Raw genomic sequence first — 26,420 nt, 5'->3', positions numbered from 1 at the left:
TAAAGAGCTGTAGAGATTGTGGACAGCTATAGTGTGTGGTAGAGATTGTGGCCAGCTATAGAGCTGTGTTGTAGAGATTGTGGCTAGCTATAGAGTTGTGTTGTAGAGATTGTGGCCAGCTATAGAGCTGTGTTGTAGAGATTGTGGACAGCTATACAGCTGTGTGGTAGAGATTGTGGCCAGCTATAGTGTGTTGTAGAGATTGTGGCCAGCTATAGTGTGTTGTAGAGATTGTGGCCAGCTATAGTGTGTGGAAGAGATTGTGGCCAGCTATAGTGTGTTGTAGAGATTGTTGACAGCTATAGTGTGTGGTAGAGATTGTGGCCAGCTATAGAGCTGTGTTGTAGAGATTGTGACCAGCTATAGAGCTGTGTTGTAGAGATTGTGGCCAGCTATAGAGCTGTGTTGTAGAGATTGTGGACAGCTAAAGTGTGTTGTAGAGATTGTGGCCAGCTATAGTGTGTTGTAGAGATTGTGGCCAGCTATAGTGTGTTGTAGAGATCGTGGCCAGCGATAGAGCTTTGTGGTAGAGATTGTGGCCAGCTATAGTGTGTTGTAGAGATTGTGGCCAGCTATAGAGCTGTGTGGTAGAGATTGTGGCCAGCTATAGTGTGTTGTAGAGATTGTGGCCAGCTATAGAGCTGTGTGGTAGAGATTGTGGCCAGCTATAGAGCTGTGAGGTAGAGATTGTGGCCAGCTATAGTGTGTTGTAGAGATTGTGGCCAGATATAGAGCTGTGTTGTAGAGATTGTGGCCAGCTATAGTGTGTGGTAGAGGGTGTGGCCAGCTATAGTGTGTTGTAGAGATTGTGGCCAGCTATAGAGCTTTGTGGTAGAAATTGTGGCCAGCTATAGTGTGTTGTAGAGATTGTGGCCAGCTATAGAGCTTTGTGGTAGAGATTGTGGACAGCTATAGAGCTGTGTTGTAGAGATTGTGGCCAGCTATAGAGCTTTGTGGTAGAGATTGTGGCCAGCTATAGTGTGTTGTAGAGATTGTGGCCAGCTATAGTGTGTTGTAGAGATTGTGGCCAGCTATAGAGCTGTGTTATAGAGATTGTGGCCAGCTATAGTTTGTTGTAGAGATTGTGGCCAGCTATAGTGTGTTGTAGAGATTGTGGCCAGCTATAGTGTGTTGTAGAGATTGTGTCCAGCTATAGTGTGTTGTAGAGATTGTGGCCAGCTATAGAGCTGTGTTGTAGAGATTGTGGCCAGCTATAGAGCTGTGTGGTAGAGATTGTGGCCAGCTATAGTGTGTTGTAGAAATTGTGGCCAGCTATAGTGTGTTGTAGAGATTGTGGCCAGCTATAGTGTGTGGTAGAGATTGTGGCCAGCTATAGTGTGTTGTAGAGATTGTGGCCAGCTATAGTGTGTGTGGTAGAGATTGTGGCCAGCTATAGAGCTGTGTTGTAGAGATTGTGGCCAGCTATAGAGCTGTGTTGTAGAGATTGTGGCCAGCTATAGTGTGTGGTAGAGATTGTGGCCAGCTATAGTGTGTTGTAGAGATTGTGGCCATCTTTGGTGTTGTGTGGTAGAGATTGTGGCCAGCTATAGAGCTGTGTGGTAGAGATTGTGGCCATCTTTAGTGTTGTGTGGTAGAGATTGTGGCCAGCTATAGTGTGTTGTAGAGATTGTGGCCATCTTTGGTGTTGTGTGGTAGAGATTGTGGCCAGCTATAGAGCTGTGTGGTAGAGATTGTGGCCAGCTTTAGTGTTGTGTGGTAGAGATTGTGGCCAGCTATAGTGTGTTGTAGAGATTGTGGCCAGCTATAGAGCTGTGTGGTAGAGATTGTGGCCAGCTATAGTGTGTTGTAGAGATTGTGGCCAGCTATAGTATTGTGAATGCCAGAAAAATCAATGCGCGCTGTTGTCTTGAAGGAGCCCGCCAGTCAGCGCTATTCCTGACCGTCTCTCTTGTTATAGATCGTGCATTCTTTGAACTCAGCAGGTCGCAGAGCTTTGTTTTCTCTCTGCTTGACTTGTGTGTAGCTATGGCTGTCTGGTGTGTAGCTATGGCTGTCTTGTGTGTACCTTATGGCTGTCTGGTGTGTAGCTATGACTGTCTGGTGTGTAGCTATGGCTGTGTGGTGTGTAGCTATGGCTGTGTCTAGCTATGGCTGTGTGTAGCTATGGCTGTGTGGTGTGTAGCTATGGCTGTCTGGTGTGTAGCTATGGCTGTGTGGTGTGTAGCTATGGCTGTCTGGTGTGTAGCTATGGCTGTCTGGTGTGTAGCTATGGCTGTGTGGTGTGTAGCTATGGCTGTGTGTAGCTATGGCTGTGTGTAGCTATGGCTGTGTGGTGTGTAGCTATGGCTGTCTGGTGTGTAGCTATGGCTGTCTGGTGTGTAGCTATGGCTGTGTGTAGCTATGGCTGTGTGTGTAGCTATGGCTGTGTGTAGCTATGGCTGTGTGTGTAGCTATGGCTGTGTGTAGCTATGGCTGTCTGGTGTGTAGCTATGGCTGTGTGTAGCTATGGCTGTGTGTAGCTATGGCTGTCTGGTGTGTAGCTATGGCTGTCTGGTGTGTAGCTATGGCTGTCTGGTGTGTAGCTATGGCTGTCTGGTGTGTAGCTATGGCTGTGTGTGTAGCTATGGCTGTGTGTGTGTAGCTATGGCTGTGTGTGTGTAGCTATGGCTGTCTGGTGTGTAGCTATGGCTGTCTGGTGTGTAGCTATGGCTGTCTGGTGTGTAGCTATGGCTGTCTGGTGTGTAGCTATGGCTGTCTGGTGTGTAGCTATGGCTGTGTGTGTGTAGCTATGGCTGTGTGTAGCTATGGCTGTGTGGTGTGTAGCTATGGCTGTGTGTGTAGCTATGGCTGTGTGTGTAGCTATGGCTGTGTGTGTAGCTATGGCTGTCTGGTGTGTAGCTATGGCTGTCTGGTGTGTAGCTATGGCTGTCTGGTGTGTAGCTATGGCTGTCTGGTGTGTAGCTATGGCTGTCTGGTGTGTAGCTATGGCTGTGTGTGTAGCTATGGCTGTGTGTGTAGCTATGGCTGTGTGTAGCTATGGCTGTGTGTGTAGCTATGGCTGTGTGTAGCTATGGCTGTCTGGTGTGTAGCTATGGCTGTGTGTGTAGCTATGGCTGTCTGGTGTGTAGATATGGCTGTGTGTAGCTATGGCTGTCTGGTGTGTAGCTATGGCTGTGTGTGTAGCTATGACTGACTGGTGTTTCATGTAGTCGTTTGTCTGAAGCCGTTTTGTGTACCTTTCAAATTTATAATTGCATATTGGATAAATAGGCCTACATGTTGACTAAAATTATATTTACATTTCATTTTGATGTTTTTTTTAAATAGAAAAACGTGCCTCTTCATTTTGAAACCAGCATGCATTTGGGTATTCTGTTAGATACGTACAGCAAGAATTGAGGCCGTCCAGCATGTATCCAGCAAGAATTGAGGCCGTCCATCAGATATCTAGCAAGAATTGAGGCCGTCCATCAGATATCCAGCAAGAGTTAGGCCGTCCATCAGATATCTAGCAAGAATTGAGGCCGTCCATCAGATATCCAGCAAGAGTTAGGCCGTCCATCAGATATCTAGCAAGAGTTAGGCCGTCCATCAGATATCTAGCAAGAGTTAGGCCGTCCATCAGATATCTAGCAAGAGTTAGGCCGTCCATCAGATATCCTGATGACGGTGTGGCCCGGGTTTTCTCCGTCACTGAACTCAATCCATCCCCTGGTAATGACTTGAAACACGCGGTTATCGCCCCTAACCTCCAGAGACGGCGTTAGTCAGACACCTTTTGTTATTGCGGGTTGGGTGGGGGATGGTTGGGGAGAGGCTGGTTGGGGGCGGGGCTGGTTGGGGGAGAGGCTGGTTGGGGGAGAAGCTGGTTGGGGGAGAGGCTGGTTGGGGGAGAGGCTGGTTGGGGATGGGCTGGGCTGGTTGGGGGCTGGTTGGGGGAGAGGCTGGTTGGACGAGAGGCTGGTTGGGGGAGGGGCTGGTTGGACGAGAGGCTGGTTGGGGAGAGGCTGGTTGAGGGAGAGGCTGGTTGAGGAGAGGCTGGTTGAGGGAGAGGCTGGTTGGACGAGAGGCTGGTTGGGGGAGAGGCTGGTTGGGGATGGGCTGGTTGGGGAGAGGCTGGTTGGACGAGAGGCTGGTTGGGGAGAGGCTGGTTGGGGGAGGGGCTGGTTGGGGGAGGGGCTGGTTGGGGGAGAGGCTGGTTGGGGGAGAGGCTGGTTGGGGGAGGGGCTGGTTGGGTGAGGGGCTGGTTGGGGGAGAGGCTGGTTGGGGAGAGGCTGGTTGAGGGATGGGCTGGTTGTGTTTTTGAGGGAGGCTGTGGTTGGAGAGGGGCTAGTTTCGGGGGGGGGGGTTCTGTTGTTTAGGAAGGCTGTGGTTCGAGTGTAGTTGGATGAGGTAGAAAGAGGGTGGTGAGTATAAAAGGAAAGAACTGGAGAATTGGATTGAATCTTTGAATTGAGCTCAATCAAATTCAAATCTCGTTTAACCTGCAACAAGCGTGAGAAGGTTCCGGGGATTATCCTTTTATTAAATAAAACTGAGCCAAACGTTGGATACAATAGTAACACAGCTATTGATAATCCAATGATTCAAGTAAATTAATTAGAAACCAAATCTTGCGGATGTTTCTGCAGTTAAAATCAACAGTAAAGGTATTGAATTGGTTTCGACAACCTCGAAAAAATATAACGTTTTTAATGAAATATAGTTTTTTTTTTTATAGAAGCCTAAGGTCAAGATTTCATATTCGTTTGAGGACATGTGTGGTGTAATGTGGGGCTATATATGGTGTAATGTGGGTCTATATGTGGTGTAATGTGTGTCTATATGTGGTGTAATGTGGGGCTATATGTGTTATAATGTGGGGCTATATGTGGTGTAATGTGGGGCTATATGTGGTGTAATGTGGGGCTATATGTGGTGTAATGTGGGGCTATATGTGGTGTAATGTGGAGCCATATGTGGTGTAATGTGGGGCTATATGTGGTGTAATGTGGGGCTATATGTGGTGTAATGTGGGGCTATATGTGGTGTAATGTGGGCTATATGTTGTGTAATGTGGGCTATATGTGGTGTAATGTGGGCTATATGTGGTGTAATGTGGGGCTATATGTGGTGTAATGTGGGGCTATATGTGGTGTAATGTGATGCTACAGGCCTATGTGGTGTAATGTGGGGCTATATGTAGTGTAATGTGGGGCTATATGTGGTGTAATGTGGGGCTATATGTAGTGTAATGTGGGGTTATATGTGGTGTAATGTGGGGCTATATGTAGTGTAATGTGGAGCCATATGTGGTGTAGTGCGATGCTTTGTGCGGCGCAGTTCCATCCTTCAATCAAACGGCACGTAATGCCAAAAATAAACTTTAATGCATTCCCAAAAAAAACAATTTCATTAGGTAATGAAGGGAGCCACTAGATGGCGCCTACAGTTGATGACGCAACCAAAACATAAACATAAAATACGTTCAGTGTGTATAAATAAATAAATAAATAAATAAATATATATATATATATATATATATATATATATATATATATATATATATATATATATATATATATATATATATATATATATACTTAGATCAAATAAAGAAATATCAACAAAAAATGTATAAGCCCACTATAGGTTGTTTAACTAATTTAAATTATAATTAAAAACATCTATTTTTACGGATTACTGACAATATTATTGCTAATTTTAGACTAGTTATTTGCAAAAACGCATCTATAAAAATGGATTATTATAATAAATCCAGATTTTTCAAATGTTTGGATAGTTTAAACCCTCTGGCTGATAAGGCTCGATCCCTCTCAACACTAAAATTAAGAACGAAGAAGAAATGTTTGGATTATTATAAAAATCCAGATCTTTCAACTGTTTGGATTATATATTAAATCCATATTTTTCAATGTTTTGGATTATAATATTGAATTCAGATCTTTTAACATTTTGGATTACAATATTCTAGAATGTGGGAACTATTTATCAAATGGAGAAATTTGCAAAGAAAAATAATTCTAAAATGCAGTTTCAGGATGAATTTTTCTATCACAACCAATCGCTCCTTTTAAACTATTCTGAACACAATTAACTACGTTACTAATCGAATCAGCTACTAGATATATTTGGAATAGTTTAAAAGCTTAATTTTGATTTATTTAACTTCGATTTACTTTGAATATTATTCAGACTATAATTCAGTCAATATATTGCACAACACATTCACAAAATGTAGCTTTTCCCCCCAGTTTTTAAAACTATTTTCGCTGATTTATTTCGTACATGTAAATATCGAATTTCTAATGAATGAAGCAGTTTTATTGATTGTTTTCATTACTGTGAGTTGAATGAAGCTATAGTATTGATTACTGTAGGTAATTTATGAAGCAATTGTAATGGATCTCAAACTTTTTTAAAAGCTCATCAGTTTCTCTAATATTTTTGTAAGGATTCTATACAAAAAGCACTTATTAAAACCGTCAAGCTGAAAGAGAGATTTAAAAAATTCAGTATTTGTTACTTACAAGTTTTAATATCCATCTGATTCTGATTCTATTGATGTCGGCGTGGGGACAGCCGCTCATTAAGAAAAGCAGACTGAAGACAACGGGCTATTTGGCCGTGATAAATGTGTGGAATCTTTTCCAACACTTGAATTAAGATCGAAGAAGATGAACGTAATGAAAAAAAAAATTACTTTGGTTACCTAATCACATGGAAAATTTTTACATTTATTTAAGTTTTTTTTTCTAACTCATAAGAATTTAATCGGTAGACGATTTATTGAACTTTTAAATGTTTAAACAAAATCAACATTTATTGTTACATTATGGTAACAAACCATTCATTCCCCCCCCCCCCCTTTTCACCCTTCCATGATTTTTATGAGATCTTCATCTTCATCATATTAAAGATCATGCTTAACCAAAACTACTTTTCATTTGAAACACATTTGGTACACATTTTACTATCTGACAAAAAAGAAATACGGTAGGCTACATATTGTAGTGTAACTTTAAACAGGTTTCCATGACAACTCAAGTTTCATTTGATTGCGTGTTCACAACATAATGTGATGGTTAAATATTTAAACAAATGATAAGTTTCAAGTTTGATTTAAAGTGAGCACCATCTTCCACACGCCATCTTGACGCGTCACATCATTACAGCAGCGCGTCAACTCCATTTTTTGCCTATTCCAGTGTGTGTAGCCGCTTTTGTCATTACAAATATTGAGTTATCTCCCCTTGTAGAGCCAACTTATTTGCCTCGTTTGGTGGAGGAAATCAAGTTCCCCTCCCCGCCCACACAACTAGTTCCAGCTCCAGAGAGTGGGGGCGACATGGACTGTGACGTCAGCCAGTAGACGGATTGTCTCGATTGTCAGTCCAGGCCAAGATCTTGCCACTGGCCAAGTGGCCGAGTGCATTTCTCTTGACCACTGGGCCAAGTGGCCGAGTAGATTTCTCTTGACCACTGGGCCAAGTGGCCGAGTGCATTTCTCTTGACCACTGGGCCAAGTGGCCGAGTGGATTTCTCTTGACCACTGGGCCAAGTGGCCGAGTAGATTTCTCTTGACCACTGGGCCAAGTGGCCGAGTAGATTTCTCTTGACCACTGGGCCAAGTGGCCGAGTGCATTTCTCTTGACCACTGGGCCAAGTGGCCGAGTGCATTTCTCTTGACCACTGGGCCAAGTGGCCGAGTGGATTTCTCTTGACCACTGGGCCAAGTGGCCGGGTGGATTTCTCTTGCCACTGAACACTTGTAGTAACTGACCTTTAACCCAAGTACACATTTGGTCTCGCAGGGTTACTCTATTTCACCTGCTGCTAAAATTAAGTTAGCAAAATATCTACAACAAAAGTAGGGGAGATAGAGAAGAGGAATGGAAGGAGTAGACTACAGAACAATTTGTTTATGGAGGTGGGTGGGGGGGGGGGAATAAAAGAGTAGTTATTCGAATAATGTGTATATGGGGGTGGTGGAGGGGGGGGGAATAAAAGGGTAGCCGTTAGAAAATTGTGTTGAGGTGAAGAAATAAAGCGTTGAGTGGTGGCCTATAAAGCAGATAGCTGAAGCCTTAGAAAGAGCGCGTCGTTATGTACTCGATTGCATTGTAACATGGAGGAATGCGTGTGTGACGTCACTCGACCGTTGCATGTAAATACACGTCTATCTCCGACACGACATATATCAGTCTCTTGTGCAGTGTTTCTTCCAGACTTTTTTCTCCGGGGGGGGGGGGGGGGCACTTGAAATTTTCGGGGGGCGGTAGACTTTCTTCGGGGGGCGGACACTGTTAAAAGTATATATTTTCTATACAAATTATATAAATTTCATTTCGTTCGGGGGGAGGTGAAAAATTTTCGGGGGGGGGGGGGGGGGGGGCTGGAAGAAACTCTGCAGTCTTGTGTGACCCTGGCACAATGGTACTTGTGTGTGGTTACTTTACATGTGGCTGTGGTTTGGTGTGGTTGTAGTACAGGTGGTTGTATTGTTGAGTGGTTGTCAAACGTAAAAAACAAAATGAATTGTAATGGTTTTCATGGAACACTCGTGTCGTTTGTGGGGATCAGCTGCTATTTTTCAAAGTGCAATCAGTTATAATATAACGTGATCTACAAATTGTGGTACACTGTGCTTAAAAACATCGAAAATACTGTGTCAATAATTATTCTTCAACAATTTTTAAATTACTGACAAAATTCATAAAATATAGAAAATTGACCAGCAAAATGAAGTATTTCACTTTGATGTAGACTATATTCAACTGTATTGATATTTCCCCTATTCTAATACAGGGGAGAGTATCCCGTGAAAACATCTTTACGATAATTTTTCCTCTGTTGCTTCCCTTGACACAACAAAGCTGCAGCCACACATTACAAGCAATACATGACGCTTTAGCTTGTGGACAAAAGGCATTACAGATCTAATCTGTGACAGTGGACTTACCTATGATGTACTGAGTACCAAAAGTAAGACTTACCTATGATGTACTGAGTACCAAAAGTAAGACTTACCTATGATGTACTGAGTACCAAAAGTAAGACTTACCTATGATGTACTGAGTAACAAAAGTAAGACTTACCTATGATGTACTGAGTACCAAAAGTAAGACTTACCTATAATGTACTGAGTACACGAAGTAAGACTTACCTAAGATGTACAGAGTACCAAAAGTAAGACTTACCTATGATGTACTGAGTACCAAAAGTAAGACTTACCTATGATGTACTGAGTGCCAGAAGTAAGACTTACCTATGATGTACTGAGTACCAAAAGTAAGACTTACCTATGATGTACTGAGTACCAAAAGTAAGACTTACCTATGATGTACTGAGTAACAAAAGTAAGACTTACCTATGATGTACTGAGTACCAAAAGTAAGACTTACCTATAATGTACTGAGTACACGAAGTAAGACTTACCTAAGATGTACAGAGTACCAAAAGTAAGACTTACCTATGATGTACTGAGTACCAAAAGTAAGACTTACCTATGATGTACTGAGTGCCAGAAGTAAGACTTACCTATGATGTACTGAGTGCCGTCCAGACATGTGGTGAAGGCCCTTCTAGCCACACGTGGCGAGCAGGGGTTGGACTGGGTCTGTGTGGGGAAATATTCCTGGAGGTTCTCATCACACGTCATATCCGGCCCAGTGACCTTGACCAGGGGCAGGCTGGAGACTGACCTGCTGGTGACGACTTCCGGTCTTCTGTGCTTGATGTTGGTCAACTTGCTGACCAGCTCAAACTCCGAGCCGTACTTCTTCATCAGGTTGTTGGTCAGGTGGTTGAGCAGGTCGATGTTGTAGGGCGACCTCTTGCTGCTGCTGCTGGTGGTGCTGGAGGTGAAGGCCATGCCTCGGCCTTGAACTAGTCACCGCTGTGTCACGTGGCGTGACAACAAATGCTTACTACTGTCAGGTTGTTGTCTTGCCGTAAAACGTGGCACATCTGTCAAACTTGTCCACAGAGATAGAAAATCCGGTTTGTTAAGAAATGGTTCCATTCAGTGGGCGGGGTCACTTCCGGTTAAACAAAAGAAACATGGCCACCGAGCAGGTTTATTGTATCTGTTAACAACCTAACACAGAGAACCTTTAAGGTTTTCAACAAAGTAAATGAAATAAGGTGAAGAATGGCTAATTGGTTATTTATGTTTTGACCTGACCTCATTAATAAACAGGCTAATAAAGTTGACCCTATCACATGACTGACGCGTCATCTGGACAATACGGGCTAACAAAACTACTCATGCGTGAACCGAAGCCACCAGGGCTAAAAATATCAGGCAAAAACAGGTCCACCACGGGGCAACAGGACACCCACCGTGCGACCCCCTCTCCACACACACACACTGCACCCCCACACACACTGCCCCCACAAACACACTGCATACCCCCACACCCACACTGCATAACCCCACCCCCACACCCACACTGCCCCCCACACACACTGCATACCCCCCACACCCACACTGCATAACCTCCCCCCCCCCCACACACACACACTGCCCCCACACCCACACTGCATACCCCTCCCCTTCCATGTCTATCCCAAGCAGGTGACATAATTAGCCAGTATGACCAGGCAGCTAATCAACGCCAGTTTGTACAAATGGATGTTGGAGAGTGGGGGAATTTGAGTGGGCGGTTCATGGTGGGTGGATAATGAGTGGGTGAATTATAAATGAGGAGATTAAGAGTGAGTACAAAGTAATGCGTTTATCAGTACACAAAAAGTTGTCCTTATAGGTTTGGTGTCTACTTAGATTTTGTCGACAGTAATTCTGAAACTTTCAGCATGACAAATACCATACACTGTAGCCTACTAAACCACTCCAGGTAGATTCTTTAAGTCCCATCTAGTTAGACTAGAGTAGAGGTACAACTGACATGTTGTATGTTGTTTTAGATGCTTGGTGTCACTGTATTAAAGTGGTCTTGTGTCATTGTAGTATCATGGTGTTGTCATTGTGGTGTCACGGTGGTGTCACGGTGGTGTCACGGTGGTGTCACGGTGGTGTATCACACTGGTCTGGTGTCACGGTGGTGTCATGGTGTTGTCACGGTGGTGTATCACACTGGTCTGGTGTCACGGTGGTGTCACGGTGGTGTATCACACTGGTCTGGTGTCACGGTGGTGTCATGGTGTTGTCACGGTGGTGTATCACACTGGTCTGGTGTCACGGTGGTGTCATGGTGTTGTCACGGTGGTGTCACGGTGGTGTCACGGTGGTGTCATGGTGGTGTCACGGTGGTGTCATGGTGTTGTCACGGTGGTGTATCACACTGGTCTGGTGTCACGGTGGTGTCATGGTGTTGTCACGGTGGTGTATCACACTGGTCTGGTGTCACGGTGTTGTCACGGTGGTGTATCACACTGGTCTGGTGTCACGGTGTTGTCACGGTGGTGTATCACACTGGTCTGGTGTCACGGTGTTGTCACGGTGGTGTATCACACTGGTCTGGTGTCACGGTGGTGTCACAGTGGTGTCACGGTGGTGTCACAGTGGTGTCACGGTGGTGTCACGCTGGTGTCACGGTGTTGTCACGGTGGTGTATCACACTGGTCTGGTGTCACAGTGGTGTCACGGTGGTGTCACAGTGGTGTCACGGTGGTGTCACGCTGGTGTCACGGTGGTGTCACGTTGGTGTCACGGTGTTGTCACGGTGGTGTATCACACTGGTCTGGTGTCACAGTGGTGTCACAGTGGTGTCACGGTGGAGTCACGTTGGTGTCATTGTGTTGTCACGGTGGTATGTTACACTGGTCTGGTGTCACGGTGGTGTCACGTTGGTGTCATTGTGTTGTCACGGTGGTGTCATTGTGTTGTCACGGTGGTATATTACACTGGTCTGTTGTCACGGTGGTGTCACGGTGGTGTCACGGTGGTATGTTACACTGGTCTGGTGTCACGGTGGTGTCACGGTGGTGTCATTGTGTTGTCACGGTGGTATATTACACTGGTCTGTTGTCACGGTGGTGTCACGGTGGTGTCACGGTGGTATGTTACACTGGTCTGGTGTCACGGTGGAGTCACGTTGGTGTCATTGTGTTGTCACGTTGGTATGTTACACTGGTCTGGTGTCACGGTGGTGTCACGTTGGTGTCATTGTGTTGTCACGGTGGTATATTACACTGGTCTGTTGTCACGGTGGTGTCACGGTGGTGTCACGGTATTGTCACGGTGGTGTCACGGTGGTCTCACGGTGGTCTCACGGTGGTCTCACGGTGGTTCATGAAACTGGTCTGATGTTACGGTGATGGATCTATGTATTCATCCCGTCTAAGATCAGAAATTTGATTTTAATCTTGGCTGACACAGCACCACACCGCCCCTCCCCTAGCTCCCCTCCCCACATAGACCCACACCGCCGCAACAGACCGCGACCCCCACAACTTCCCTGTGTGGAGGGAAAATGTCAACAAGAAAATGACGACCTCGTTAAAAACCCTCGAGGCGAAATGTTGGCAGAAAATAGAAATCACAACCGGCGAGGTAACGCTGGTATCGTTACTACCAGCAGCCGTGTATCGCGCTTAATAATAGAATCGATGCACTGCTTGCTACCGCGGTAGGTTATTGAATGGATACTGGTATCGTGAGTTGTGCAGGATAATCGTATCGTGTGACAGTATCGAACAAACTGTACAACCCATTTGCAAATTACGATAAGACATTTTATCACTGGCTAGTGAACCCCTCCGTCATCTAACAATGGACGGGTGTTAATCCAGCTCTCCCATTGTCCAGTGGTCTAGTTATAAATTAAATCAACTGTTGATAATTATTGCCATAACCACGAGATTACCCTTCTAATATATCCCCCCCCCCCCCACCACCGGAGTTATCAAGAGATCACGACCACATGACATGACATCAATAAAACCTAATCTGACTAAGTTGACTAATTCACTCATTAGAAGAGACCCCCCCCCCACCCCAGCATCAACTATGTAAGTGGTACAGCAAATGCTTGCCGTAGGTTATAGTATGATCTGATACACAGGTTTCAATTGACAGCTATCACACGCCAATTAGGGGTACACCGTACACATTGTTACAACATTTTCATTATTACTAATTCATCGCACATGACGGCACATAGATATACCAGACCTCAACCACACGGTATATTAAGTGACCTCAACCACACGGTATATTAAGTGACCTCAACCACACGGTATATTAAGTGACCTTAACCACACGGTATATTAAGTGACCTCAACCACACGGTATATTAAGTGACCTCAACCACACAGTATATTAAGTGACCTTAACCACACGGTATATTAAGTGACCTAAACCACACGGTATATTAAGTGACCTCAACCACACGGTATATTAAGTGACCTCAACCACACGGTATATTAAGTGACCTCAACCACACAGTATATTAAGTGACCTAAACCACACGGTATAATAAGTGACCTTAACCACACGGTATATTAAGTGACTTAAACCACACGGTATATTAAGTGACCACAACAACACAGTGACGACAACCACACGGTATATTCAATCACCACCACCTAGCCTCATGGAAACCATATTTGATATGAACACTGGAATTAGCCAACAAACATATTCACCAACTCACGTGATGTGCGTAAGCATCCTTCCCCCCCCCCCTCCCTCCTGCATATGTTTACCTCTTTAAACGAAGGTTTACATTATGTTCGCTTAGTTATTAAGATTTGCGGGTACAAAAGAAAATGGAGTCAGTACGAGTTAGGGTTAAGGCGTGTATGTTTAACATCCCGGTTAATGGCTTTTGTCGTGAAAAGAAATGCTTTCTCGCAAGATCTCGAAAAGAAAGATTTTTTAAAGAGGCTAAAAATACTTTTTTTGATATTAAGAATAGCAGACACGTTATCATCTACTGGATGTACTCAGCTAGGTTTTAGTGTCAATAGCTCAGTACTCGCTCTTCAAACACAGTTCATTCAAAGACACATGTGTAGAGCGTCAAACATAGGTTAACATTATGACATGGGTGTACACAGGTTAAATGTATGACATGTAAACACCTAACACCCTCACATTTCTACCCTACAACCCTAATTAACTTGACAACCCCTTAAATTAACAACCCTAAAATAACTTAGTAGAACCAAAAATAAAAAAAATCACCCTATAAACTCACTTTTTCCTACAACCCTCCCCCCCCCCCCCCATTTATACCCAAAATCTTACATTTTTTCTACAACCCCTCCCCCCATTTCTACCCTAAATCTTACTTTTTTCACCAAACAACCGCCCCCCCCCCCCCCCCCCCCATTTCTACCCAACGTTGCGCGTAGACAGCTTCAAGACTTCCTGTTATATATTTACTAGCTTATAATGCTTTTTGGCAGTACACGAATAACTTGCTCGTTAAGTTTGAGTACAAAGTTCAGATTTGATGCTGCACTTTATATAGCTGATAATGAATGGGGAGAGGAGGGTTTGGATGGGGGTGGAGGGGGGGGGGGGTTACAGGTAAGTCAGGTAAGCTAGTTATAGAATGGCAGACTATCACGGATGGAGGCAGACTATCACGGATGGAGGCAGACTATCACGGATGGAGGCAGACTATCACGGATGGAGGCAGACTATCACGGATGGAGGCAGACTACGGTGCAGACAAACTAGGCTACAGACAGAAAACAGTTTAGGACAAGCTAGACCGAAGAGAAATGCAAGAAATGCATATAAGTTTAAGACTGCATTCAATATGTAGAGGCTAAATTCTACATATTACATATATGTACAAACGCAAAATGTAAAGTATACAGTTTAGATGCTATATGTAGTGCGCATAGTGTAAGTGCTACATGTAATGCATATAGACATAATAATATGTACATATATGTACATATACATATATACATATATACATATATACATATATACATATACATATATAGGTACATATATAAAATATATGTACATAATACATACATTGTGTAGATGCTACATGTAGTGTATGTATAGGCTAGATGTGTATAGACTCTATGTGTATAGGATTCTAAGTTAAGGGCTAATTAGTGGGGTTCAGACAGCCGTAAAGTGCATTTTTTAAACATTAATTATTACATGATGTATACCTAGACTAAAGCACAGTTTCTGGAATGCAAGGTGATTAGACGCTACACTAAAGTGCAGTCATACCAAATGTGCACACGATATTTATAGCTGTGCAGATTTGACTTTATATACGTGGCGGTTAGATATTTAACTGAGATAAATTAGCTTAACGCATAAATACAATATCTATTTAACAGCTTCTAGTTACAACACCAGCCGACTCCGGGTTAAAAATCTTTTTATTAATATTAAAATTTCGCGTTTTTAATCCAATTTTTTTTATATTTTTCTTCTTAGCGCAGGTAAAAACAGAGTCATTAACTGATAACATCTAAGGTCAACTAGGGTCACCGTCAAAATATTCATTTCTGGTTGACTGGTGTAAACATCATCCTGTGTCACGTCCTACAGTAGCCAGCATACAGTGTGTCACGTCCTACAGTAGCCAGCATACAGTGTGTCACGTCCTACAGTAGCCAGCATACAGTGTGTCACGTCCTACAGTAGCCAGCATACAGTGTGTCACGTCCTACAGTAGCCAGCATACAGTGTGTCACGTCCTACAGTAGCCAGCATACAGTGTGTCACGTCCTACAGCATACAGTGTGTCACGTCCTACAGCATACAGTGTGTCACGTCCTAAAGTAGCCAGCATACAGTGTGTCACGTCCTACAGTAGCCAGCATACAGTGTGTCACGTCCTACAGCATACAGTGTGTCACGTCCTACAGTAGCCAGCATACAGTGTGTCACGTCCTACAGTAGCCAGCATACAGTGTGTCACGTCCTAAAGTAGCCAGCATACAGTGTGTCACGTCCTACAGTAGCCAGCATACAGTGTGTCACGTCCTACAGTAGCCAGCATACAGTGTGTCACGTCCTACAGTAGCCAGCATACAGTGTGTCACGTCCTACAGCATACAGTGTGTTACGTCCTACAGCATACAGTGTGTCACGTCCTAAAGTAGCCAGCATACAGTGTGTCACGTCCTACAGTAGCCAGCATACAGTGTGTCACGTCCTACAGCATACAGTGTGTCACGTCCTACAGTAGCCAGCATACAGTGTGTCACGTCCTACAGTAGCCAGCATACAGTGTGTCACGTCCTAAAGTAGCCAGCATACAGTGTGTCACGTCCTACAGTAGCCAGCATACAGTGTGTCACGTCCTACAGTAGCCAGCATACAGTGTGTCACGTCCTACAGTATACGGTGTGTCACGTCCTACAGTAGCCAGCATACAGTGTGTCACGTCCTACAGCATACAGTGTGTCACATCCTACAGCATACGGTGTGTCACGTCCTACAGTAGCCAGCATACAGTGTGTCACGTTCTACAGTAGCCAGCATACAGTGTGTCACGTAGCCAGCATACAGTGTGTCACGTCCTACAGTAGCCAGCATACAGTGTGTCACGTCCTACAGTAGCCAGCATACAGTGTGTCACGTCCTACAGTAGCCAGCATACAGTGTGTCACGTCCTACAGTAGCCAGCATACAGTGTGTCACGTAGCCAGCATACAGTGTGTCACGTCCTACAGAAGCCAGCATACAGTGTGTCACTACGATCAATTAATCATCAAAATACCATGTTTTTTTTTTTTCAAATATTTCTAATTAACGATATGTAACGTTTGTTTGGCTTATTTATTCAGAAACAAAAAACCCAATAAATGAGAAGACTCGAACCAAAATTATTTAAAAAAAAAAAAAAAACAATAACTTAGTAGATTCGCACCAAAAAACCAATAACTTAGTAGATTCGAACAAAAAATTTAAAAAATCATATTGCGCTCTAGAGCGTGTCTTTGATATCCGCGCAAGAAAATTCTACGAGTGTTTTTACCTGTCTGGCGTCAGACTTGGCTATTGGCATCGTTAAAGTTCTGCTCGGTAAGATCGAAATATTTTAACGATCTGACCTAGCACTGAAACAATCATGACATATAGTAGCACGGTGTTCTGCTGAATGTTGTCTGGCCTACATACGAAGATATTATTGACGTGTTCTTAGCATACAGATGGCATCTTGTTTACATGATCATAGCCAATTCATAAACAACAGCATAGTTCCTTCCTTATATTATAGTCCTTCCTTACATTTTAAACATTCCTTACATTATATTCCTAGCTTACATGGCCGCTCCCACACCTGTCAGGCAGCATTAAATCCCCACCCATCCTTGTCTAATCAACACTTGTGTCCTCTCCTAACAACACTACATGAGGCCAGTCAAGACAATTGGCTACAAGTAATCAGGGAAGTTGTTGAAATATTTGCCACGACAAACAGCTGCACGATTGGGAAGATCCTCTCTAAGAAGAGACGCTACAGGCTAGACTTGACCAACAGGAGGACGCTACAGGCTACAGGCTAGACTTGACCAACAGGTGGGACGCTACAGGCTACAGGCTAGACTTGACCAACAGGAGGGACGCTACAGGCTACAGGCTAGACTTGACCAACAGGAGGGACGCTACAGGCTAGACTTGACCAACAGGAGGGACGCTACAGGCTACAGGCTAGACTTGACCAACAGGAGGGACGCTACAGGCTAGACTTGACCAACAGGAGGGACGCTACAGGCTACAGGCTAGACTTGACCAACAGGAGGGACGCTACAGGCTACAGGCTAGACTTGACCAACAGGAGGGACGCTACAGGCTAGACGACCAACAGGAGGGACGTTACAGGCTAGACTTGACCAACAGGAGGAACGCTACAGGCTACGGGCTAGACTTGACCAACAGGAGGGACGTTACAGGCTAGACTTGACCAACAGGAGGAATGCTACAGGCTACAGGCTAGACTTGACCAACAGGAGGGACGCTACAGGCTAGACTTGACCAACAGGAGGGACGCTACAGGCTAGACTTGACCAACAAGAGGAATGCTACAGGCTACAGGCTAGACTTGACCAACAGGAGGGACGCTACAGGCTAGACTTGACCAACAGGAGGGACGCTACAGGCTAGACTTGACCAACAGGAGGGACGCTACAGGCTAGACTTGACCAACAGGAGGGACGCTACAGGCTAGACTTGACCAACAAGAGGAATGCTACAGGCTACAGGCTAGACTTGACCAACAGGAGGGACGCTACAGGCTACAGGCTAGACTTGACCAACAGGAGGGACGCTACAGGCTACAGGCTAGACTTGACCAACAGGAGGGACGCTACAGGCTACAGGCTAGACTTGACCAACAGGAGGGACGCTACAGGCTAGACTTGACCAACAGGAGGGACGCTACAGGCTACAGGCTAGACTTGACCAACAGGAGGGACGCTACAGGCTAGACTTGACCAACAGGAGGGACGCTACAGGCTAGACTTGACCAACAGGAGGGACGCTACAGGCTAGACTTGACCAACAGGAGGGACGCTACAGGCTAGACTTGACCAACAAGAGGAATGCTACAGGCTACAGGCTAGACTTGACCAACAGGAGGGACGCTACAGGCTACAGGCTAGACTTGACCAACAGGAGGGACGCTACAGGCTACAGGCTAGACTTGACCAACAGGAGGGACGCTACAGGCTACAGGCTAGACTTGACCAACAGGAGGGACGCTACAGGCTAGACTTGACCAACAAGAGGAATGCTACAGGCTACAGGCTAGACTTGACCAACAGGAGGGACGCTACAGGCTACAGGCTAGACTTGACCAACAGGAGGGACGCTACAGGCTAGACTTGACCAACAGGAGGGACGCTACAGGCTACAGGCTAGACTTGACCAACAGGAGAGACGCTACAGGCTAGACTTGACCAACAGGAGTGACGCTACAGGCTACAGGCTAGACTTGACCAACAGGAGGGAAGCTACAGGCTAGACTTGACCAACAGGAGAGACGCTACAGGCTAGACTTGACCAAGAGTAGGTAAGATAGCTTGACATGCAGGAAGAAAGTAGTTTCACCTGAAACATTCCAATAACTGGACAATAAAACCAGCACGCCGAGTCATCCAGTATCCGATTACTTCAGACTCGGCTGGTGTGGCGGATCGATATTCTACATCAGTACTCGCCCACCGTGCACGTGTGCTTGCGACTGTGGTGGTAAATAATGGAACAACCTCAACACCCTAGTGACCACATGACCAGCTCGTGCTAGGAACAAGACGTACAAATTAAATAAATTACAGTTTAGCTCATTTTTAACCCTTGACAACTGTCTTGGATTCCAACATTCTCCACGACAAGTTTTACATACTACCACACAAAGCCTGCCACACTACCACACAAAGCCCACCACACTACCACATAAAGCCCACCACACTACCACACAAAGCCCACCACACTACCACACAAAGCCTGCCACACTACCACATAAAGCCCACAACACTAACGCACAAAGCCATACCACACTACCACACAAAGCCCACCACACTACCACATAAAGCCCACCACACTAACGCACATAGCCCACCACACTACTAGACAAAGCCCGCAACACTACCGCACAAAGCCTGCCACACTACCACACAAAGCCTGCAACACTACCGCAAAAAGCCTGCCACACTACCACACAAAGCCTGCCACACTACCACACAATGCCCACTACACAACCACACAAAGCTATCGAACACACAAAGCCCACCGCGCCAGAATACAAAGCCTGCCACACTATCACACAAAGCCCACCACACTACCACACAAAGCCTGCCACACTACCACACAAAGCCCACCACACAACCACACAAAACCTACCACACTACCACACAAAGCCCACCACACAACCACACAAAACCTACCACACTACCACACAAAGCCCACCACACTACTACACAAAGCCCAATACACTAAAGCACAAAGCCCACCACACTACCACACAAAGCCTTCCACACAACCAAACAAAGCCCACTACACTACCACACAAAGCCCACCACACTACCACACAAAGCCATCTACCACAGAAAATGTAATACAGCAGAAATGTGTTTTGAAAGTTAACGACCCCAGAGCTGGGAGCTACCTGAAATAATTTCATTGATTTTAGCCAACACTTAAGCCACTTTTGCTTCAAGATTTTCAATAAACGTGAACCTAATTATAATAATTGCTGACATTGTTAAACCTTCATGCCTCAACTTGAACATTGCCTTAAATGCCAATCTTCTAGGCATGTCTAATAAAGTCGTGTAAACATCAGTCAAACGACAACACGCTCTGGCTAGCATTAGAACAACAATCTGCGGCTAAGTCCAAGATAGTCTCTTGCTTACCTCAAGATAATCTCTGGTTAGCCCCAAGACAATAATCACTGGCTAACCCCAAGATAATCTCTGGCTAACCTCAAGATAATCTGGTTAGCCCCAAGACGATAATCTCTGGCTAACCCCAAGATAATCTCTGGCTAACCTCAAGATAATCTGGTTAGCCCCAAGACGATAATCTCTGGCGAATCCCAAGACAATCTCCTGTTAGCCTCAAGACGACAATCTCTGGCTAGCCTCTAGGCGACAATTTATAATGTTGAAAGTCAAACATAACTTTAAGTGTTATCGGCCTAACCTAAACGACATTACATGTAATTTACTTATGAAAGCTATATGTGTCAATGAAGTCAGCTGTAAAAATGTTACTTAGTCAGAAAATGTACATCTAGCCACATATAAAGAGAAGTATGTATGTCGTCAGTTTGTCTTGTATGTCTTGTTTCACGCTTATCGATCGCATGGAACCCAAAGTACCTGGGGTCCTTTGGTTTGACGTCCTATACAAGGGGGGGGGGGAGTCAGGGTCCTACTTAGGTCAACGGTAAAGATGTAGCCTGAGTGTTGTCCTGTGACCCAGACTCCCCGTTAGCCCTATGTCGCCTACATTCGTTTTATAGAGCGCCATACACTAGGGACACTGAGCGCTATTACAGTAGATGACTAAACTGAAGCAGAGCAGCGCCCCGCGCACTCTTCGGTTGTGTAACTAATGGTTCCCCCCACAGACGGCTACAGGACATTACCCCCCCCCCCCTACGTATTTACCGCCGGAGCAATTATTCCGTTCTCAAGTACCCCCCCCCCCCCCTCAGGTTAGAATCCCAACTCTAACTCAAATTCTATACCTATATATTACCTTAAGAAAAACACCAAAACCTTAGCATTCAACGAGTGGGGGGGGGGGGGGGGGGGGGGGGTAATGACCTGTTCCCCCCACAGACGACCCGTGACACCTCTAACAAGTGGGCGTCACCGAGCGGTTTTTATAATCATGATAATCTTATTCTTGTATTTTTCTTGTAACAAAAGTTTAAAATGTGTTTTGTTTCTCCAAAAATGTTTCAGATCTTTGAGCTCTGAGAAATATTTGAGAATGGATGCATAATGCAAATAACATCCGCACGAATACATGTAAAGGCGATGCTAGGCCACGCCCTATTTGCATTGATTGTTAGCTTGACACATCGTCAACAAACACATTAGCGCAGGCAGACCCACGGCTTAACAGCTTCAAGACGACAATCTTAGAGTAGCATCAACGACAGACAATAGCTTTACAGCTATATGTAAATATCAACAGCAGACAATAGCTTTACAGACATATGTACATATCAACATCAGGTTACTGATTTAAAGTCATATGTAAATACGATCAGCAGACGAGGGCAAATCTCTGTGACTAGATCAAGACGCGCACATGGTACAAGTCAACAGTTTTGACAAGGTAATGTTCCCATGTTGCAGTGCTCCACACACGTTGGTGGAGCTGGCGTCGAACAAATATGATCTCTTCTGTAATTAGCCGCGCGCATTGATTCAAAGCTTTTTGTCCTGTCTGAGAGCCGCAAAGGTGAGTAAGATTTGAAGACTCCCGCCATTGAAATGGTGAGAAAAACTAGAGGCATTAATCAAGGGCGTATCGATTTTAATAAGTTGGCGTCTACTGTGTTGACATTTCTAGTCAGGTATGCAGAACGGTCCTGTTTCTACAATGTTTGGTTCGTTAAGTAAAGGTTGATATAGGCTGATGTTAGTGGAGTAAAGGCTAATATGGTCTGATTTTATAGGAGTAAAGGTTAATATAGGCTGATTTTAGTGAAGTAAAGGTTAATATAGGCTGATTTTTGTGGAGTAAAGATGAAGTAAAATGGTATGAGTAAATGTTGATGCTATCTAAACCTCGCCTTTAGTAGAAGAAAATCGATACATTGAAACCGTAAACAGACTCCAATAAACAATCTAGACACTATGAAACACTTCAGCATTGTGAAGACACCACTGGTATGTACAAAGAAACCACTAGTGTGTACAAAGACACTACTAGTGTGTACAAAGACACTACTAGTGTGTACAAAGACACCGCTAGTGTGTACAAAGACACTACTCGTGTGTACATAGACACCACTAGTGTGTACAAAGACACCACTAGTATGTACAAAGACACCGCTAGTGTGTACAAAGACACTACTAGTGTGTACAAAGACACCACTAGTGTGTACAAAGACACTACTAGTGTGTACAAAGACACCACTAGTATGTACAAAGACACCGCTAGTGTGTACAAAGACACTACTAGTGTGTACATAGACACCACTAGTGTGTACATAGACACCACTAGTGTGTACATAGACACCACTAGTGTGTACATAGACACCACTAGTGTGTACATAGACACCACTAGTGTGTACATAGACACCACTAGTGTGTACATAGACACCACTAGTGTGTACATAGACACCTCTGTGTTTTAAACGTATCTGTCCCCAGCCCCCATCCCATAACATGATCATCTCCCGCCCCTATGCTGAGTTTTCTTGGTATTTACTTGAAGTCAACTTGACCAGTGCCTACAAGTTGTATGTTAGAGCAAATATGTGTTGACCAAATAGCTTTAGTGTAAGAGCATAGGGCGATGTTAGCTGATGTCAAGAACGTTCAGACATGAAACAACTGTACTAAGGACTAGGTAACGTCGCGAGGCTCGCTTTGACATACAAGGTTATGATATACGGCACATACAGATACATGGATCATTTCAGCAGAAATTGATCAAATCCAACCTTCCGTTGGCCAGTTATCAATCTACTAATGAAATCGATGGATTCTAAATAGAATGCCTCTCTCCTCCCATGATATATTTACATTTTTGTATTTAACAAAGAATCCTAAACATTGAACTTGTTCCATATATAGATTATTCTTCTCTCAAGTTGCTGCTGAACTGTTTCCGCTTAAATTATTTCCCTTCCCACTCAAGAGCTACGCATAAACACACAGTATTTGATCGAGTGGTCGAAATACCAATTGGTCGAAATACAAATTGGTCGAAATACCAATTGGTCGAATAAACGATTGGTCGAATCATCAACTCGTTTAACTATAAACTAGTCAAACTATCAAGTATTGTGGAAAGAACTAAAATGAAATTTTAAACAACCAGGTTAATTAAAAACATCGGATAATGATTAATCTCTAATTAAAAGATGACGTATGTGACGTGACACGTCAGCAGTTTTAATCCAGTAATCTCCGGTGTCCCATTCACAGCTCATACACTGAGTAGGATTCAACCGTGGCTATACAGGAATATCCATAATAAAAAGACCTCACAGATACATTCATTATACACAGGCTATATTGAAGTATCCATCATAAGAAAATATCCATCATCCACAGGCCAAGAAGCAATATCCACCATACTCAGGCCATACAGATAAATCCCTTATACACCGGCCATACAGAACTACTCATCAAACAAATATCATACAGATATATCCATCACCCACGGGCCGTACTGAAGTATCCATTAAAATAAGACCTTAAAGATATATATCCATCATCTACGGCCAAACAGAAATATCCATCACAGAGGGCCCATGTTGAAATATAAATCAAAGACCTTACTGAAATATCCATTAAAATAAGACCATAAAGATATACTTATTATCCACAGGGCAAACAGAAATATCCATCACATAGGGCCCTTGTTGAAATATAAATCAAAGACCTTACTGAAATATCCATTAAAATAAGACCATAAAGATATACTTATTATCCACAGGGCAAACAGAAATATCCATCACATAGGGCCCTTGTTGATATATAAATCAAATACCTTACTGAAATATCCATTAAAATAAGACCATAAAGATATACTTATTATCCACAGGGCAAGCAGAAATATCCATCACATAGGGCCCTTGTTGATATATAAATCAAACACCTTACTGAAATATCCATTAAAATAAGACCATAAAGATATACTCATTATCCACAGGGCAAACAGAAATATCCATCACATATGGGCCATCAAGAAGCTTGTATCTACAGAGGGCATAACAAAGGTGCTCCATACACATGTAATCTGCAAGGTGCTCCATACAAATGTAATATCTGCACTTGTAAACATGTAAGTAGTGACGTTATTTCTTTAAGACAACACGCATTCGGCTACACGTCATGCATGACTTCACATTGATTACATCACCTGACACATCAGTCCGCAGGTTAATAGGTTAATGGGGCGACCCATTAAAACTAATTAATGAGCGATTAACCTTCAGGATCTGTCCCTCATTACAACAGCTTAATGAAATAATCAGCTGGGGCTCAGACCATCTCAAAGTTTGTTGTCTAGTCAGTCTGTCGTGGTAGAGCGGCCATTAAAAAATGCAGTGTCGTCCCCCCCCCCCCCCCTCCAACAACTACAACACACCTAGGCTGTGCTGATAGCTCTACGGCAGGTGAGATGGACCATAAGATACCACCAAGTTTACCACACTTTTAAGTAACGTCAGGCGGGTGAGATGGACCATAAGATACCACCAACTTTACCACACTTTTAAGTAACGTCAGGCGGGTGAGATGGACCATAAGATACCACCAACTTTACCACACTTTTAAGTAACGTCAGGCGGGTGAGATGGACCATAAGATACCACCAACTTTACCACACTTTTAAGTAACGCCAATCTAGCGCCATCTCCCCTTGCGAAAATCAAGGAAACACACGAATGTTTTCACAGAGACCGACGTTGTGTTTTCTAAACCAGTAAACAAGGCCGCGTGGATGTGTGTGAGAGGGGGGGGGGGGGTGGGGTGGGGGTGGAGTGGTATGAGGGGGTGGGGTGGGGTGGTGTGAGGGGGTGGGGTGGTGTGGTGTGAGGGAGTGGGGTGGAGGGGAGGAACTTATCCAGTGATCCAGCAATAGAGTTGGACCTGTATCGAAATCGAGCATCTGATTAACAAAACATAATTGAGCCGAATACTGGGCTGATCGTTGTGTTCACGACTGTACGGGTCTAAGTCAGGTGGTGGTGTGGTGGTGGGGCTCTTGGTGGTGTGATGGTGGGGCTCTTGGTGGTGTGATGGTGGGGCTCTTGGTGGTGGTGTGGTGGTGGGGCTCTTGATGGTGGTGTGGTGGTGGGGCTCTTGATGGTGGTGTGGTGGTGGGGCTCTTGATGGTGGTGTGGTGGTGGGGCTCTTGGTGGTGTGGTGGTGGGGCTCTTGGTGGTGTGGTGGTGGGGCTCTTGATGGTGGTGTGGTGGTGGGGCTCTTGATGGTGGTGTGGTGGTGGGGCTCTTGGTGGTGGTGTGGTGGTGGGGCTCTTGGTGGTGGTGTGGTGGTGGGGCTCTTGGTGGTGGTGTGGTGGTGGGGCTCTTGGTGGTGGTGTGGTGGTGGGGCTCTTGGTGGTGGTGTGGTGGTGGGGCTCTTGGTGGTGGTGTGGTGGTGGGGCTCTTGGTGGTGGTGTGGTGGTGGGGCTCTTGGTGGTGGTGTGGTGGTGGGGCTCTTGGTGGTGGTGTGGTGGTGGGGCTCTTGGTGGTGGTGTCTGGGACTTGTGGTGGTGTCTGGGACTTGTGGTGGTGTCTGGGACTTGTGGTGGTGTCTGGGACTTGTGGTGGTGTCTGGGACTTGTGGTGGTGTCTGGGACTTGTGGTGGTGTCTGGGACTTGTGGTGGTGTCTGGGACTTGTGGTGGTGTCTGGGACTTGTGGTGGTGTCTGGGACTTGTGGTGGTGTCTGGGACTTGTGGTGGTGTCTGGGACTTGTGGTGGTGTCTGGGACTTGTGGTGGTGTCTGGGACTTGTGGTGGTGTCTGGGACTTGTGGTGGTGTCTGGGACTTGTGGTGGTGTCTGGGACTTGTGGTGGTGTCTGGGACTTGTGGTGGTGTCTGGGACTTGTGGTGGTGTCTGGGACTTGTGGTGGTGTCTGGGACTTGTGGTGGTGTCTGGGACTTGTGGTGGTGTCTGGGACTTGTGGTGGTGTCTGGGACTTGTGGTGGTGTCTGGGACTTGTGGTGGTGTCTGGGACTTGTGGTGGTGTCTGGGACTTGTGGTGGTGTCTGGGACTTGTGGTGGTGTCTGGGACTTGTGGTGGTGTCTGGGACTTGTGGTGGTGTCTGGGACTTGTGGTGGTGTCTGGGACTTGTG

The 26,420-nt window shown here is 45.0% G+C and overlaps 1 protein-coding gene across 6 annotated transcripts in view; it reads right to left on the bottom strand.

The window, feature by feature from the left end:
• Positions 1 to 26,420, bottom strand: part of LOC131954910 (dual specificity calcium/calmodulin-dependent 3',5'-cyclic nucleotide phosphodiesterase 1A) — a 294,315-nt gene that overhangs the window by 163,016 nt on the left and 104,879 nt on the right. For 5 of the 6 annotated variants that reach the window (XM_059318747.1, XM_059318751.1, XM_059318748.1 and 2 more), the window contains exon 1: positions 9,502 to 10,068. The exons of the other annotated variant lie outside the window; for it this stretch is intronic. In XM_059318747.1, coding sequence (XP_059174730.1) covers positions 9,502 to 9,835 — 334 coding nt within the window. In that variant the 5' untranslated portion in view covers positions 9,836 to 10,068. Of the gene's footprint in view, positions 1 to 9,501; positions 10,069 to 26,420 lie in introns of those variants that run through there. 6 annotated transcript variants of the gene reach the window in all.

The sequence above is a fragment of the Physella acuta genome, unplaced genomic scaffold (genome assembly GCF_028476545.2).
Source record: "Physella acuta isolate Inbredline_101_S28 unplaced genomic scaffold, ASM2847654v3 ptg001039l, whole genome shotgun sequence".
Lineage (NCBI taxonomy): Eukaryota > Metazoa > Mollusca > Gastropoda > Physidae > Physella > Physella acuta.
The sequence above is the reverse complement of the archived record's forward strand: the minus strand, read 5'-3'. Positions and strand labels throughout refer to the sequence as shown.